The sequence below is a fragment of the Molothrus aeneus genome, chromosome 18 (genome assembly GCF_037042795.1).
Source record: "Molothrus aeneus isolate 106 chromosome 18, BPBGC_Maene_1.0, whole genome shotgun sequence".
In the NCBI taxonomy this organism is placed as follows: Eukaryota; Metazoa; Chordata; class Aves; order Passeriformes; family Icteridae; genus Molothrus; species Molothrus aeneus.
Window position 1 is genome coordinate 6,263,563 of NC_089663.1, and position 17,400 is coordinate 6,280,962.

At 38.7% G+C, this 17,400-nt stretch overlaps 1 protein-coding gene across 1 annotated transcript in view; it reads right to left on the reverse strand.

Annotated features, from left to right (window-relative positions):
- PPIL2 (peptidylprolyl isomerase like 2) overlaps positions 1–17,400 on the reverse strand; it is a 68,198-nt gene that overhangs the window by 32,896 nt on the left and 17,902 nt on the right. The window contains exons 8-12 of the mRNA XM_066562364.1: positions 16,809–16,898; positions 8,230–8,305; positions 7,251–7,411; positions 5,632–5,707; positions 4,348–4,454 (exon numbers count right to left, since the gene is read on the reverse strand). Coding sequence (XP_066418461.1) covers positions 4,348–4,454; positions 5,632–5,707; positions 7,251–7,411; positions 8,230–8,305; positions 16,809–16,898 — 510 coding nt within the window. The remainder of the gene's footprint in view (positions 1–4,347; positions 4,455–5,631; positions 5,708–7,250; positions 7,412–8,229; positions 8,306–16,808; positions 16,899–17,400) is intronic.

Consider the following 17,400-nt stretch of genomic DNA (forward strand, 5'->3'; position numbering starts at 1 on the left):
GTATTTCATACCTCCAATCCTATTACCGAATGAACAGATACTGGTAAAACATCAGCCAGTTATTTCCCAGACAGTACCAATATCATCTTGACAGAAAGCAAATAGAATGAAGGTTTAAATTAGAAAGAAAATGAGAGATTCAGGAAGACTGGAGAACCTCATCATGGCAGGAGGTCAAAGGATTTTTTCAGCAACTCACTTCTTTGCCAGTGGAAATGGATAAGAAGTTTACAGGCTTCTGATCTTCAGAACAGTCCCTCACACAAAAGGAGAGGTGATTTCAAAGAACAGGGGGTGGATTACACATTTATAGATCACAGGCATATTTAACAGGTCAGAGGGCCTAAAAAGATTAAAACATCAATGTTTGTAGAGTAACAGCCTCTTGGGAAAGCTATGCCAAGACATCATCATTAAGCAGAGTTTGCCAGGCCCTAAAACCTCAAACAGCATTTGTGAAGTGTCAGATGGAGCTTTGAAATCCATCTCACATTCTTCTTTGTTTTGCCATCTTGCCCTTAAACCTTAAAGTACTAAACCTGAGAGAGAGAAGTGAATTTATAAAACCTGCCAAGGCAGCTACAGATTAGTATTTGATTACAGCTCTTGGCATGTGCTGAACCACCAGATCATCATCCCAGTGACCACTTGTAGGCAGAGGACACACCCAGTAGAGAAGGGAGATAGAACATCAAACCACGTGTTCATCATTTTGACAGGGTCTTCTGGAGCATTACATTTACATATTTATTTATATGTATATATATATATGTATTTAAAAATGGCTGCTCCACCACCTACAAGGTAAAACTACATCACTATAGTGACTAATGCAGCAGAATTCACATGGATAATATGCAGTTGTTCCCAGCAGCAACTTGATTAAAGCAACTAGAAGAACTTGAGGAGACCAGAAAAATCACAGTAAATAAAATACAAGAAATTCAGTGATATTCATTGCCTTTCATCAGTTATTTCTTCAGAATTTATGTGTTTGATATGCATGGGACTAGAACGGAAAGAATAACACTTGTTGGATGTTGTTAAATCTTCTGTACTTGCCAGAATTACTTCTGGCAAGTAGAATTTTTGTAAATTTTTAATACAATTAATGTATACAACAAATGTTTCTTATGTGCAGCTGAACTCAACTTCCTGGAAAATGTCCCTACAAAAGGCCATCTGATTAGTCCCCATCAGGAGGAACATACTGTATCTGAATAGGAGGATTGGGAGAAAAATAAACGACCAAAAAATGCAGTAGGCACACTGCTATGATCCCAAGAGAGAACAGTACCTTTGCTCATCTGAGGCACAAATTCAAAAGGGGGGGAAAAATCCAGAAATCCAGCTTATCTTCCAAAGTCTTTTTATTGCCTTTTTTCAGGTCAATGATTGAAACCACACACCATCCTTCTAGAACCTGAGTGAAGTTTTCTGGTGCTCTGAACAAGTGATTTCAAACACTGAAATTATCTGGATTCTAGTCCTATTTCATGCTCTTTCTGAATCTTGTCACAAAGTAACTGATGACTTCAATCACACTGCAACACTGATTTCCCGCCCTGGATCAATACAAAACATTTCTTGATTAGGTTTTTGGTGCTAGGAAGAATTTCATCACTATCAATCTTATTGACTGGCACCTTAAAGTACCAGTATATGAAGAACCCTATACTTAATTTTAAACAAAGGTTTCCTCATGCACAGATAGACTGAGCTACAAACAATCCATACTGGCAAATAGCTCAAAAAAATGGGAAAGAAAGGAAAGAGCTGTGAGGGGACAGGGAGTGAGCACCCAAGGACAGTGTTGAAGGCAATAGATACTGGGCAGATTTCAGAAGCAGTGCAGAGTGCTGACAGCACAACTGCAAGAACATTTTGCTTAAATACAGACAAGAGGCATGAAAATCCAATTGAAGACTCAGTACACATACCATCTAAGGGACATTTCACCTCAAAGTATGTACTGAAACCTAAACCATAAGGCTATTTTAGAATGTAATTTAAATGTTGCAAATCCTACCTCCAGACACAGGTATTTATCTGTCATATTTATATAGCAACTTCATCCTCAAGTTTCCTTAAACATTTCACAATCATATATTTGCACTACTGTGAAATTATGATCACTGCCAGGGTGGCTTCCATAATGATATGCACAGGATATCCCTCAGCAATTAAAAAAACCCTGTGCAGTTTAATTTGAGAGAGCATTATGGTACAATTCTGTTCTCCCTGACTGCATTCAAGGACCTTACCCACGCTATACACTTTGACAGGAAAACCAAATTCTGTATATAAACCAGCTCCAAATAGTTTCCAGGAATGGTCCAGCCTGTGCACTGGATAAGGCAGAAAAGCTGATAAAAACTTGGCATATGATTAATTAAGACTATTGCCACACATATTCACAAGCAGGATGAACTGGAAGTGCTTAACAATACTTAGATTTTTTTGATCTTTGCAGTCTCAATAGACTCATTGTAGCTGATTTGTGTATATGTTTGTGACCTATGTATGTGCTATATGTTTGCAAGATGTTTGCTCTGTCTGCACTGAGCTGACCTCAGTGTGATTCAGGAAAACCAAAGTTAGAAGCACAAACTCCTTATTTAGTAAAGAGAGAAAAACAAGTGCCTCCAGGAAAGAGCTGATTTCACAGACCTAGGATGATGACCTAAGGTGGATGTTGTGAAAACCTCCCAACAGCAGCAAGCTTTTCTTATTTATTCTAAATATATGTTTTTCCTCTCTGCAGTGCCAAAGGTCTGCTAAATTCACACAGATTTAATTGACACAAGGAACAGATGGCTGGAGGCCAGCACTGGAGCATGTCTGGTTGTGTAAAACCGCACACACTTCCAGGGTGCACATGAAGAAGTTTTGTGTGTGAAAGGTGAATGAATAGGAATTCATCTGGAAAAAAAGGAAACATAATGGATATCATACAGGAAGTTTATAATGAGCAATTGAGCCTGGGTCCTCAGGACTGAGTGACACTGGTCACACATGTGGCCAAAAAACCCACGCTGATAAGAATAGCTGCAGTCAGCCTGCTTTAGCCAGGAGCCAGTTTGAGAACATATGGCAAAACAAATGATTCAATGCAATCTGCTTGTTCTGCTGCTTCCCCTAAATATTGCTGTACTCACATCCTCTGCTTTTTGCCTTATTACAGTGTTACTATTTCATAGCACGGAAAACACCTGTAGGGATAACAGAGACCTACAGAGTTACTAACACGATACACTGCTGTGGAGATTCTCATGCTGTTTGCATAGATCAGCCTGAGATGTTTACACTTATCTTGCTTCTTACTCATGTGAGAGAAAGGAAGAGAAGGGAAAGCCAGAAGACTTATGCTGTCTGCTCCTTTTTCTTCCTTGCACAGAAAAATGGATGCATTCTCTGGTACATCTGGATTTCACATCAGGCACCCCAACTCCTACCCAGCACCACTGCCTTTATGCTTTGTGAGGCTCACAAGAAACAGACGTTTTATCATTTAAACCCCTATTTTACCATTAAACCTCTATAAACCATTTAAACATCCTTTAACTTTTTAAAATACCAACTTCCAGGCCTATAATATCCTGAGACAAAAATCTCAGTAAACCATCAAAGCTTTGAAAACCTTTTTCCTTTTATAGCTGTGGCTGTACAAATAAATAAGCAAACACACTACCCAAGTAGTGACGTCTGAGACATCACTGTAGCCACAATTCATTCATCTATCAGAAGTCTTGCCATGTTTATTAAGAGCCACTGATTTCCCCCAGAATCAGACTGCATAGACTATAAAAATCTCCATTCTGTTTTTCTTTAAAATCAACTTCTCTTAATGGCAAAGGGAAAGTGCTTGAAAACTTGAACTTTAAGAATTGGAACTACAGGAAGTAAAAACATATTCTAAGGTTTTCATTTAGGTTTGTTCTATAAAGCTTAGGCTTTAGAAACAAATCTAACCATTTCTGGGGATCTTAACTACATGGACTCAGACTGACAGACTGCTCCTGGTTTCAGTGAGGTTCTTTGCCTGGTTCTGTCAGTAAACTGTTGTGTAACCTTGGATTATTCCCTTTTCACCGTGCTCTACCTTCTTTTTGCTGTCTTCCTTCCTGGTCATTTTTTGGGTCATTAATCCTGACCCTTTGCAGTTCTACACAGGTACCTTGGCATATTGTAGGTAATCCACTAAAATGATGGGACTACTCACAGAGAACACTTACACATGCAGTGTAAATATATATAGTTAATTCATTTATATATATACACACATTTCCACTGCCAGCTCCAATTCTGGTTGTTATCTACAGAAATTCATCTTATGGGGCACATTACCATGTCACAGTGCAGCTCCAAGTTGAGGTCTCCTTTATTAGTGTGAAGTCGCACATATCCCTTCTTCTTCACGTACTGGTATCTCACAACATCTTCTTCAATAGCAGCTACATCAAAGCAAAAGACAGTAATTAGCTCTCTGTAAGCTCACTCATTGATCCTTAGAAATCATCAGTAAACAATTCATAGAACCTACTGTCTGACCTCTTCTCCTGTGGTACTGGGTCCTGAGGGATCCTACTCTGCAATTCATCTATGATAACTTTGCATTAATCTCTGTGCAAAACACTTTCCATTATAGTAAACCACCAACTCTTTGAGAACCAACCAAAAAATGTATATTTTAAATCCCAGAAGCATTCAGTATTACAAACTATAATTTTCAACCAATGCCTATCAACCACAAACATTACTTTGAACCCAAATTGCCTCTTGTCAATCCTGGAAGCCAAGCAGGTCAACCACAAACTGCTGACATACAGAGAGCTACCCAGTTCTGAAAACAACTGAAGCTCTTACTGGGACATTACTGGTAAGTCAAACCATAGGATCAATCTATGATGTTTCCATTCCCATTTTGTCAAAATGTCCAGTTAGTCAGATATTTTCTGTACTCAGTCACCTTCAAATCACTGTAATTTACCAAGTAAAGGAACTGAATTTGGTAAACATAGTTTTAGCAATGCATTCCATCTTTGCTTAAGTATTTGCCATCTAAATTTTAGTTGCTCAACTTTCTCAACTGGAAATGCTAATGACTCGGCTGTTTAATCAATATCCAAACTAAATAAATCTTATACATTTGTGTTTAGGCTGGAGAATAAAAAGAAAACTTTATTGTATTAAACTGTATTTTTGTGTGAAAAGTAGTAAACTAAAAGTTACCATCACAAAATTTGCCGTTGTTCTCACTAATACTGGGGTAGGCCAAAAAGGTGGGCAAGGTTTTGTACGATATCTGAGGAGAGATTCTATTTCATTCCTAACTTAGAAAAGGGGATATATCAATTTGACATCCCTGGCCATAGAAAATGTCTCATTAATTTTGGTTCAAAAGAAGTAACTGTCATTCAAAGCCAAAGCTTGATCATAATTGCTCAAGTATTTTCAGAACAACCTCACTGGAAAGTAAGGATATATCTGGTCAGGGAATACATTTCCATGGCATCAGCACTGACCAATTACCAATGCATTCTTTCAGTCCTCATAAATGTACATGTGCTAAGGAGCACACTTTGAAACTCAGAAATAAATAAATGGTTTGCAGGTAGGTAGTTCTGGTACCTGCTTCGTGGGTAGTTTCAGGCACCATTGCAGTGGAGGTGAAGGAAGCACTTACAGCTCCAGTGGAATAGTGAGCCTGTTTGCAGAGGAAAAAGCAAGAGAAAAAAACATTAGATCTTAGAATTTATCTACCAAAGATACTATATAAGCATCAGAGACACACAAATGCCATCCTTCTGAAGGCAGACTTTCTGCTCTAGCTCTTACTGAAGGAAACAAATACCCAGTGCAGTGATAATTCTCCATCTGCTGCCCACATTTGCTCTGATGAATCTCTAGTTAAGGCTGCTCACGCACTGAGCCAAAGGGGCTTAATGCTTCCAGTGCAGTTTAATACATCACTATGCAGAGATTCTATTATCACCATTTATTTGTATGTCCATGGGTACAGACAGGCAAGAATACTTCTGCCAAGACATCTGTAGAAGTCTCCAGTGCTGCTGAGAGGAAGGAAAATCCAGTGAATCAGAGAGATACTGCAGGGGAGAGCAAACCAGCCCCTCCAACAGCTGGCCCTGCTGTGTGCAGAGGCACCATCCCATGGTTCCCAAGGTCTATTTTGAGCTCTGTAATTCTGCAGAAGAGAAATGTTAATGTCACACACGGATTTTGTAGTAAATTACAAAGATCTAATAAACCCAGAGACATGTTAAGCAGTTCCAGGGAAATGCCTGTAAAGAGTCCAGCCAGGTCATTGCTCATTCCCTAAGGTTTCACTGCATTCTAAACAAGTTTGCAGCTATGCCCACCTATGTCATTAGCTGACAATCCAACTCCCCAACATGTGTAGAGCTCATCCTTATATCTGCCCTCTTTTTTCTTCTCCTTACTTTTTTTTTTTAAACACTACAATGTCCCAAAAAAGAGAGCATTTGTGATCCTGCTCCTTGGTCACATACACTCCCTAATCTGTCTCTAAGCCCTCTCATTAAAAGCTGTATGCTGCACTCCTGTTAGTTTTCATGTAAGTGTAATCAAACCAAGTAGGCACATACATCCCAGAATTATTAAGGGACAGAAGAATACTCTCTCTTGCCCATTTGAAACAGCCTTTGATGTAGGAAATCTAGATGCAGATGGATTGTTTCTCTTGACAACCATGAACATGCACCTGGAAGAACATCCTTTAAAATATTCCACCAAACCCTGCATTCCAGTGGAAAAAGAAAATGGAGGAGCAGCTGTGGACGATTTGTAATATTTGTCCACACCAGAAATTATTCACTTGCACTCCCCTTAAGGTGTGCTCTCTCTGGCAATAAATGCAGGAAGCAATGATAAACAAACTCAAAGTGAGAGATTATAACCTGGGAAAAAGTTTCTGCCAACACATACATAACCACATCATAAGGATTCTTCCTTCTCATTGTGATTCAGGTCTCAAATGTTTAGGTTCATTTGCAATGATTTAACAAATAGAAACTCACTGACACATACTATGCATGTCTAAGGAATCCTGATATGATTCTCATTTTCTCATCTATGACAAATTTCTGTGTGAGAGGAAACAGAAGGAGCACTGTTTGTTTATACTGCAATACGGCCTCTAAGAAGAAAAACAACTATTACCATTCTTGAAGAACTCAATCAGTACCAAACTACAAATTAAGTCAACTTACTGCATTCAGCTTATCCACTTTCTTCTTTTCAGGAGCCTTCATAGTAGCTGCTAAAATATCATCACCTTTGAATTCCTTATAAAGCTCCAGTAAAGTCTCTCGGGTCTCTGTATTTGTATTTTTCAAATAGTAAGATGGATCTAATTTTGCTTTTTCTTCATCTAGGTAAGACAAAGTTAAATCACTCAGAATTAAAAGAAACATTGTATTTTGTTCTCCTTCAGTTTATTACATAACTAATTACACAAAAAATTTCCAGCTATTAATGCTACTTTTTCTTAAATTAAAAGGTCTAGCAACTATATATATATATATATATATATATATATATATTCCTCCAGACACAGTGACAAATAGCAATGCATAACACTATTGACAGTGTAACCCAAAATACAGCACAATAAATGCCAATATGATGTACAAGAAAAAAAAAATCAAGCCAACTATAATGAAAATTTATTTGAAATCACTAGAAATCATCTAAGTCCATTCAAGTCTTGTAAAATTTTTACAGAACAATAAAGACAAAAGACAGTTGGGTACAATATAAACTTCTGTCCTTCATCTCCTCACTGAATGGCCAGGCCTGTGATATAAAAATCCCAGGATCAGATATTTAATGTGACAGTAGGGGAAGAAGGTTGCTGGACTGGACTGTGGAATTTGATTTAGTTAATATTTTAATTTAATATTGAATTTTTACAAGTTTCACTTGTCCTCTGTCTTGGTATGCTTATTATTTGCTGGATATTAGATATTCTGAGATATATCTGAGATAATACTCACTTATTCTGATTGGGTAAATAGAAAGAGATGCTTGCTTGCACAACAGTAGGTTAAAAAAACCCAAAACCCAGATATGAGCATAATAAGCTAACCACTGAGAGATGTCCTTCCAGAAAACTGAGACAATTCCACAGAATCATATTCAGATTTTCCATGTTGGTGTTTTCTCAGCCTACCTTCAATTCATCCTTACCTGGATCAATTACTTTTATGTTGTTCTTAACATGAAAGAAGTTTGAGACATTGAACTTATCCAGGTTTGTTGGATCCTGAAAATAAAAATAATTTTAAAAACTAATATCAGAGACCTTGGTAGGCACATATTCCAAGCAACAGACGAGACCAAAGAGCAGACACCATAATAAATAAACAGGGAGACAGAATAACTTCCATACTCCCAAACCACAGAAAGATGAAAAAAATATAAAGCAATCAAGCCCAACCAACATCAGCAACGAGTCAGTTCACAGCAGACTCCTTAGGGAGCTGGAATTCAGTTCCAAACATAATATTACACATATATCACCTACAGAAGTTACTACCAGAACTCAGCTGAGTCTCCCCTATCCTAGAGAAGCAAGAACAATGCAATCCCCTGGTTCTTTCCTTTGTTCTGAGCTTTGGTCTAAGATCTGTGCAAAAGCACATCAGCTATCTCCTGCTATTTATAATCCTAGGCCTGATTTGCACATGATCTGTGAACTTTTGCAATGCATCTCAAAATACAAATAAAGCCTCAGAGCAAGTCTCTGCAGTAAGAACTGTGCTGACAGTTGTTTTTTTTTTACTAGAGCTTACAGAACTATGTTTTAAAATTATGAAAAAAAAGAAAAAAGCTGTTATGAAAATTCAATTTAGTGACCACTGGAGGAAAATAGCAAAAACACACAGTCCATTAACTGTGATCCTTTATGCTATCTCTAGGCAACTTTCTGCAGAACTCTGACCTTTTGTCAGAGAGAGTGGGACAAGGAATGCCTACTGGTGATCTAGGTTACTTCAAACTATTATTAAACAGTCTTTAATCCTTTCCTTACAATGACTTCAAGGCTTTCTCCTCAAGCTCCTCTGCAGCACAGAAAGGTCAAAACATCAGCCCAGGACACTCAGTACCTAATGGAAAGTCTATCTTAGAGAAAACAATTCGAACTTTAAAATACCAAACTAACAAAATAATATGCAATAGTTTCTAGTTCAGGATAAAAATAATGCAACATATTATGCAAAAAACTATGACCTAACATGAATACTATTAAATATATTATCCTAAAAATGTAACAAAGCTTCTCATACCACCATGGTTTATAAAAAGTTTGACAACTTAATCTCTGCCCTAAGTAATGCTTAATACAAGCAGAGGCTGCTAGCTCCATAATTTATAAAACTTTCTAATTATGCCTTTCATTCATCTCTGAAATGGTATGCTTCCACCAGAGAGTGCATTTTTAGTTTTATTGCTGGTAGTAAAACCAAAACACATTTATGAAATCAAGCTGTGTGATTCTGCACTTTAATGGGACCTCCTGGCTTTCTGCTGTCCCCTTTCCTAATCACCAGATAACAATTTTCTATTGTTTCCTGTCCCACTATACCCCTCCAATAGATCTTCACTGAGACAAAAAACTGCCCCAAAATATTACCTCTTTAGCATTTTGCTTTAGAAACAGACAATCTTTGAATAAAACTACTAAAAACCAGAAAATTGGGATCTGTTTTTTAGCCCTTTTTGTTTCCTCTGACACCAGCACTCAGGTGTATTTACTATTTATTACCTTACATACATATTTACATATGTGAATAGAGATGATTTTGGGCCCTGCTTTCTGACAGTCAACAAGATGCACAGTCTGGAGAAAGAACTTTGTGTGTTTTCACAAGACGTTTTCACTGTGAAATACTCTGCAGCAGTCATGAGCTGCAGCTTTCCAAGACTGCAGTCATTGCTCTGCACATAAATGTACTACCTCAAAAGGTGAAGGAAGGAAGGACTGCTTACCCTGTCAGGAAAGGGAAAAAATATCTGTGTAAAAATATTAATAGAGATAATAGATTTATAGAAACCCCTGTCTGCAGTTCATGGCAAAGGGCAAAGCTGAAGGGCAAGACTGACTCCTGAAACCAATTCTTCACGGGCAGGAGGGAAGGCAGCAGTAAAAATGAAACATAAAACACCTTCATGATGTTCCTCTAAATAAGGTGTCTTCATTTATTGACTTATTGATTGTTTAAAAATAAATAAAGGACATCACAACTGCCAGTGCCTTACAAAACCCAGGGCCTTGTGCGCAGGGTACCACAAATCAGATTAGTTCACACTGTTTAACAGCCACAGTCCATTCAAACATCTGTGTGGCTTAATCAGCCTAATCACAGGCATTGAGCAACTCCAGCACAGTGTTTACAGCCTCTTTCCTTGCAGGGGATTCCTCAGGGCTCTCCAGTTCACCACCACCAGCCCCCTCTGTGGCAGTGCATCTATTATCACATGAAGGACAGCAGAGGCCACAGGGCAGCTCCCTCTCCTTACAGACCAGCTGTCCACCTGCCCTCTGGGACATCTGAACTCCAAACCCCAGAACTGTGACCCAGCTCCTCCTTCCATCACAGCCATGTGGGCCATCTCTTTCAATGGAAACCTTGACAAAGGTTTGGTTCACAGGGCTGTCCCTTGTATTCCTGATTCTGCAAAGCAAGAGTCTCACCACACTTTGAGAAGGGGGACAAACAACACTCCTACCCCAAGAGAGATTTCCCTCTGTCAGTGGAATAGCCCCTCAAAAATAGCTCCTCAAATTGAAATTTGAGTGTCATCTTGTACAGGATACCTAGGACATGTTTATTCCTCCCTCTAAAATACAGCATCTTGATATACTAAGAGAAGTTCAATTAGAATTAATTTGATTACAATTAGTGTGAATCAGAATTAGCATATGGTGAAAGTACTGCAGTGAATACTAAGTCAAACACAAGGTACCAGTTGCTTTCACCTGCCCCCAAGAGGAGAAACACAAGTGCCTTGTCCAACCTGTGCTGCAGAAGACACAAACCATTTCCTTACTGGTGGTACTGAGTCCTACAACATGAGATATACATTTTTTAAAGGTAAGGCTATGAAAATTTTGTAAGTTTGTAAGTCTTTAGACATATCACTTCAGGAAGAAAACTGTCTAAACATTAATAATTAGCCTGCCAAGCTCCTCTCATTGCATCCATGACAGTTACTGGGCACAGAATCAGAGCAGTCCAAACAAGATGCCACAGAGATGGGCAGACAGACACACTCACATTGGCAAAGCCTCAAGCTCTAATTAGTTAATTGCCTCTCCTGGTCACAGAGAAAGGCTGGACTCATGGGGATGTTCCCAGTCCTGTTAAGATTAAGGCCTGGAGCCCAAAGACTTAAAGAAATAAGTTCTGTGTAAGTGCACAGAAAACAGAAAGGAAGATGAACCATGGCCTACTTTTGTTTGTCTTAGCATGCTTAAAAATACCTACACAAAACACCATGGCTGGCAGTCTCAGGGTTTTTCATATTAAGATTACAAACCATAAACTTAAGTTTAGCAAATTACTAGCACAGATATAGACTTCAAAGGGTTGCTAACTATCATCACTATTAAAAATCTCATATATAGTGTTTTCCTGAAAGCTGAGCACTGAAAACAGGTAATCTCAAGTTTTATTCCACTTGTTTTTTTCCAGTTATTTTCTGTTTTTACCTACTTAGGGAAACAGATTGAACTCTGTTATCTTATGTACCACATAGGAGCCCCCAAAAAGCAGGTTAAAACCAGCAGGTTTAGACTGTGTGATTTCCTTGAGTCCTGATTTCTCTCACCATTTGGTTGGCCATGCTGCATCCCTAATTATGCTCAGGACTGTCAGCCTCATATGCTGACCATGTCCCACTTCTTTACCCACTACTCTGCACCTCCATTGGTGCAGGATTCTCCCTCAGATACCTCACCCACAACCATGAGGAAATCTGCTCTGACCTTCTGGCACACAAAGAGCAAATGAGGAATAGCTGAGGAGTGAAATATCAATTAACAGTGTGCAGCTCAGCTACCTCCAGCTCTGCTCATTAGCTGTGCTTCCTGCCACAAATGTCAGTGGTGTTGAACAGCTTGTAGGGAGCCCTGTCTTGTCCACAGCTGATTAGGTTCTATAGAAACAATAAAACTGACAGAAGGAAGCACATAACACTATGAGGCTTTTTTCCCTTTAACAGCAGCAAACCTGTTAGCATTTACCCAGACTTGGTGTTTTCTTCTCTTCCCCCCTCCATTTCTGCAGTGCAAAGATGCATTTGTTAGCCTGCATCTACCAGGGAAGGCTCTCTGCAGGCTGCCAGCAGAGCACTGTGCCTGCTACCCCTGGCACAGCAGGGCAGGGCCTTCATTGCAATTCCTCAGGCAAGGAGGAACCCCCAGGTGTGCCTCTGTGTCACCTGCAGCACTGCCACTGAGCACAGCCACATTTCTCATTAAATCCCCTGCCAGCACACAGCTCAGCAATAGCTTTGAAGAGTTTCCAGAGCAGGAGTAATTTCTGCTGTATCCTCACAAACTGAAGTTTGTCTCTTGTTTGTGAATAGAGCCACAGTGGAGGATGACAAATTGACAGGGTGCTATCAAATGGGATGTGAAAGCTGGGCATTTCAGCACTCTTACTTTGCTCTCCTCAGGACCTCTCACACTTGCTGGGATGGGAAGTCCACCACTGTGTCCAGCAAAGCACTCCCTGACCCTGCTCCTCTCTCCAGCTTGAGCTGGAGCAGACACTTGCTTCAGCCTGCCTGGTCTCATAAGGGGGAACTCAGATGACAGGTATTTATGTGCTTGCCATTGAATTCCACATCATTACACAAAGAATAATTTGCATAATATAGGATTGAAACACACATGGAATTTACATTCGCACTAATTAATAATAATTTCTACCAGATTTTGTCATAAAGATTTGACAGTAGACATTGAGATCTAGCAGTAAATCCCCCAAAATTTTACTTGGAAGATAATCTCAAATTAGGTTAAACATTTAGAATGAATACTAGCTGAAAATCTGTAAAACATAGGACTGGAAGAATTACCTAGATCTGAATTGAGGTCTAATGCACTATTATTTCAAAAGCTATGCTCAATCCAATCTTGAAACCAACTGCAAAATGGTGAAACCAATTCAAATGGTGAAACCAATTGAAATGGTGAACAGCAGTGTAGCAGAATGGCAAGCAGAAGAGGGAGGTAAGAACACTGCAAACAAATGTCAACAATATCAGTTTTTCCATTACAGACACCCTGTCCCTCAGATCTCCAAGTGCTTTACATCCTGCCTTACTCATTGAGAGTAACTAATTAATCTTACAGTACTCCAGTTGTCTGTCAGCTGGGAACACACTCATGACATTTCAAGGGATGCTGAGTTAGGTTGAGCTGATCATCATCAAGGAAAAGAATATAACTGAGTTTAAAGTTGAGCAACATAGACAACATACAACAGCAAATCCCATTTAAAAGAGACATGAACCAGTACAGCTGGGAGAAAAATTATCTGAAATAATGATAAGGAGAGAGAAACTTGGAAAAATATAAGACCTGCACAGCAGAAGATGGAAAACTTGAGTTTGTAGCAAGATCACAAAGCTAAGACAAGAAAATTTAAACTTTAGTGTAAAGAGCTACAGTCTAAAAACCCAGTCATACCAGGAGTGCTGTATCTAGGGAGGGTATCATATGGAACAATGTCATGTGCATTTCTGTCATCATCAGCAAAATCCTAAACTAGAATCCATGACATCTTCCACCTGAATAGCTCCATTCCAGTACTGCTAATGTATCTTGCACACCAGGATATGATATTACTCTTTCCCTCCTGCCCTGACTGGCTGGATAATATGGCCATATGCTGATGAAAAACTGCCATGCTCCACCCCAGGACATTTGCATTTCAACAAGGGAAAAAGTCATTTCTGTATATGGACTACGTGTAGGAAGCACTGCAGATTCCTTTACAAAGAGAAGCACATCACAGACCTAACCCAGTATTATTAACAACCGAAGCTGTGATTCTGCTTTTTTTAGTTTCAAATTTAAAAAAAAAAGTTGTCCTTTTTAACAAGTAAATAACACATAAATAGCTGCTACTAAATTCAAAGCAACCAGATGAGATGGTGCTTAGCAGAAAAGATAACAGGGTGGATTATGACTTGTATTTGAATAATGTTTAGCACCAAGAACAGGAAAAGCCTATTATGCAATTCTGCCTCCTCTGAAAAGAGCAAATCTTTCTTGTTTTGTTTTTACTTATATATGTTAGGAGAGAGAAGCCAAGTTTGAGGCCAATTACTATTCTGGTAAAATCCAAGCAGACGTAGGATGGTCCTTTATGTATCAATAAGGAAAAATGTGATCATACAAATATTCTGTAAACATACATCATTCATATTTTCCACTTAGCACTTAGTTGTATTTCACTACCAAACACAGGTACCCCCTCTGTTTTCTAGGACATTCAGAGTCAGCCTCTGGAAATGCTATTTTCTATTGCTAAACACAGCTATTACAGACAGCCCTATTCAGCTGTTATTTGCAAAGCAAAGAATGTTTTTTATAGCAACTTCCTTTATATCAATTTTTTTGCCAAACAGCAGGGTCAGTGATACCAACTCAGTCTCAATTCCAGCTCTCTTGGATACCAGAGCACTCAATTTACATGGTGGAATGAGAAAACAACAAAGTGATAAATTTCAACACAGAAATTTAAGAGAAGGAGGAATTGGGGTAGAGCTCTGAAACACAACAGATTGCAGTCATGAACTCTGGCTAAGAAACAGAGCCACAGGTGGTGGAGCCTGGCAGTGTGAAGCCTGAAGCCACCACGCCGCCTGCAGTGTTGTCAACAAGAGAGCTCAGAGAGGAGACATCGGTCTGGCTTTCAATAATTTATATGATGAAAACACTGTGAGAAAATAACAACTCATTTCTCTACCACATCTACTTAAGCAATTCTAAAACCCAGACTAGTCATGACACTTCAGGTTGAATCCTGGCCTCAACAAAGCAAGTCAGGGTAGGGCAGAATTTGAATAGGAGAAATCAAGCTCTACGTGCAAGTTTGCAGTGGGTGTTGTGCAGTGCAGTCAGTGGCTCTGACTTCTCCTTCAACAGCCTGAAGCCATTTCAGACTGTTAAAAATAATTCTGAAAAAAATATTTATAAACTGATCTGGTAAAAGGTCAAAATTTATCTGGTCAACAGCATTCAGATGGTCAAATTTCTTGCAGTCCAATCCCAAGATGGGGGTGTCTTTGCTATTTCTAAACTTATTTAAGAAGAGTATAGCGCAAGACTGCACTACAGTATAGCACTACACTGCAGAAGTTACCACCAATCCACAAAGAACTGTTTACTTAAGAGGACCAAATCTACTCACACATTATGAATGCCACCCTAAATGGAGGTGGGAAAGGTGCAGGGCATGTGTGGCTGTGACCTTGGACTGCACAACTATCAGAATCTACTTAGTTTCATATTAGACATATTCCTCCAAGCAAGACAGAAACCAGCGTGTCAAGAATGAAGATGAAAAATACTGATAATAACTCACATAGGGAATGACTAAATTTTTAGATGTTGCACTTTGAGATTTAGAGGACTAGAGCAGCTGTGAAAAATCAAAGCTAGGCAAGTAACAAGAAGACACTCTTTATATATACATCCAATTCCAACCCTACAAAACATACCAAAATATTTTTTAGTGACTGCACATTTCAATTGTTTGTTCAAAATAACTTGGTTTTCCATACGGGTGCACAGACACATTTTTAGACACTTGTCTTTTTTTACTTTTCCAAATCCATTAGCAACCATGCAGTTACACAGAAATAACATTCTGTTGGGAGCTTTCAATCAGAAAAAAAGCTGTATTTTTTGCATCCATTGGAATAAAAACATTTTGCTTTGTTGCATTAGCTTGAACACGAACAAGCCCAAAGGAACAGAGGAAAAATATTTAAAAACATGCTGTCAAGCACTGGGGAGTAGGGAAGAAGGCTTACACTTTATTTAAATTTAGACATAAATGAAAAATATTCTTCTATTTGAATTAGACTGTACTGGTCTTGGCTAGTGGCAATTAAGTGTTCATGACATGCATACTAACTCATGATTTCAATAATAATGATGCAGGAATCTTTTTTCCTCTGTTTTGAAATTATGCAAGCTTCAAAGCACCTACTTTTAAACAAAAGTTTTAGATCCTTTGATACTAAACTTCATCTGTCAATAACTATATTTTACACTGTAAAATTCACAATGCTCTTTTAATTTAGGTTTTGATTTTCTTCAAATCATTGGTATCTACTAAGAAGCAAAACATTCCAAACAAGCAATTAGAGAAAGTCCTGCTGCTGCCTTACTCTAAATTTAGAGAAACATTCCATGGAAAATACTTTTCTGAACCTTTGACTCTTGTATACATCATTGGAAGAGTAAGATGGACAACCCACTTCAGTCTTAATGTAACATGTCTAAAAGTTTAAATACTTTACATTCTAAACATTGTTTCTTTTGATACCACAGACCGTGTTACTACTCATCCAGAGTGTGTCGCGTGGAACCTTTGTGGCTCATCTGATAACAAAGAAAATACAGTGAAGTTTCTCTGTTCAGCTACTCTAGTTTCCTGCTAGAACAGTGTACACAGCAGCATTTCACCCTCTGCAAAACAGAACCCTGTATGGGCCAAGGTGTAACAGAGAGAAAAGTTCACCTGCAGCGTGACGATGTCCTGCCGAGTGAAGGGCTCATCTGTCAGGAGATCCCTGTAGCTCTTTGGTTTTATGTTCAGCTGCTCAACTGCCTAACAGCCAGGCAAAAGACACAGATATCAAAAATCTGATTCTTGTGTGTAAATATTACAAGTAAATAGGTGATATCAATAAACTGTTGAAGATCAAATAATAGAGAAAACAATTTCACGCTCATTCTCAACTGGCAGCTGCAATATTTTTAATGTGGGCTTTAACAAATGAGAAGCTTTTGTCTTTCATCCCTACAAAACTTGACAGTTTTGTGTGGTTTGCTGGGTTGTTTTTCAAAGAAGAACCTTGCAGTCCCCATTCCATAGTTATGTCTATCATTCAAACCAAATTAATCATAAAAGTATTGCCAAAATTGAAAAAAAATTCTTGCTTTCAGTTTTCTAAGCTCTTACCTGCAGAAGACCCCTGAATCTATCTTATTTACCCAAATGTCCTCTGATGAAAGTGATAATGTCCCAATACCTCCAGAAGTCCATAAATTAATTCCATGCTTATAATAAACCAGTAACTGCTATGACTTCATGTGGTACCACATGGGGC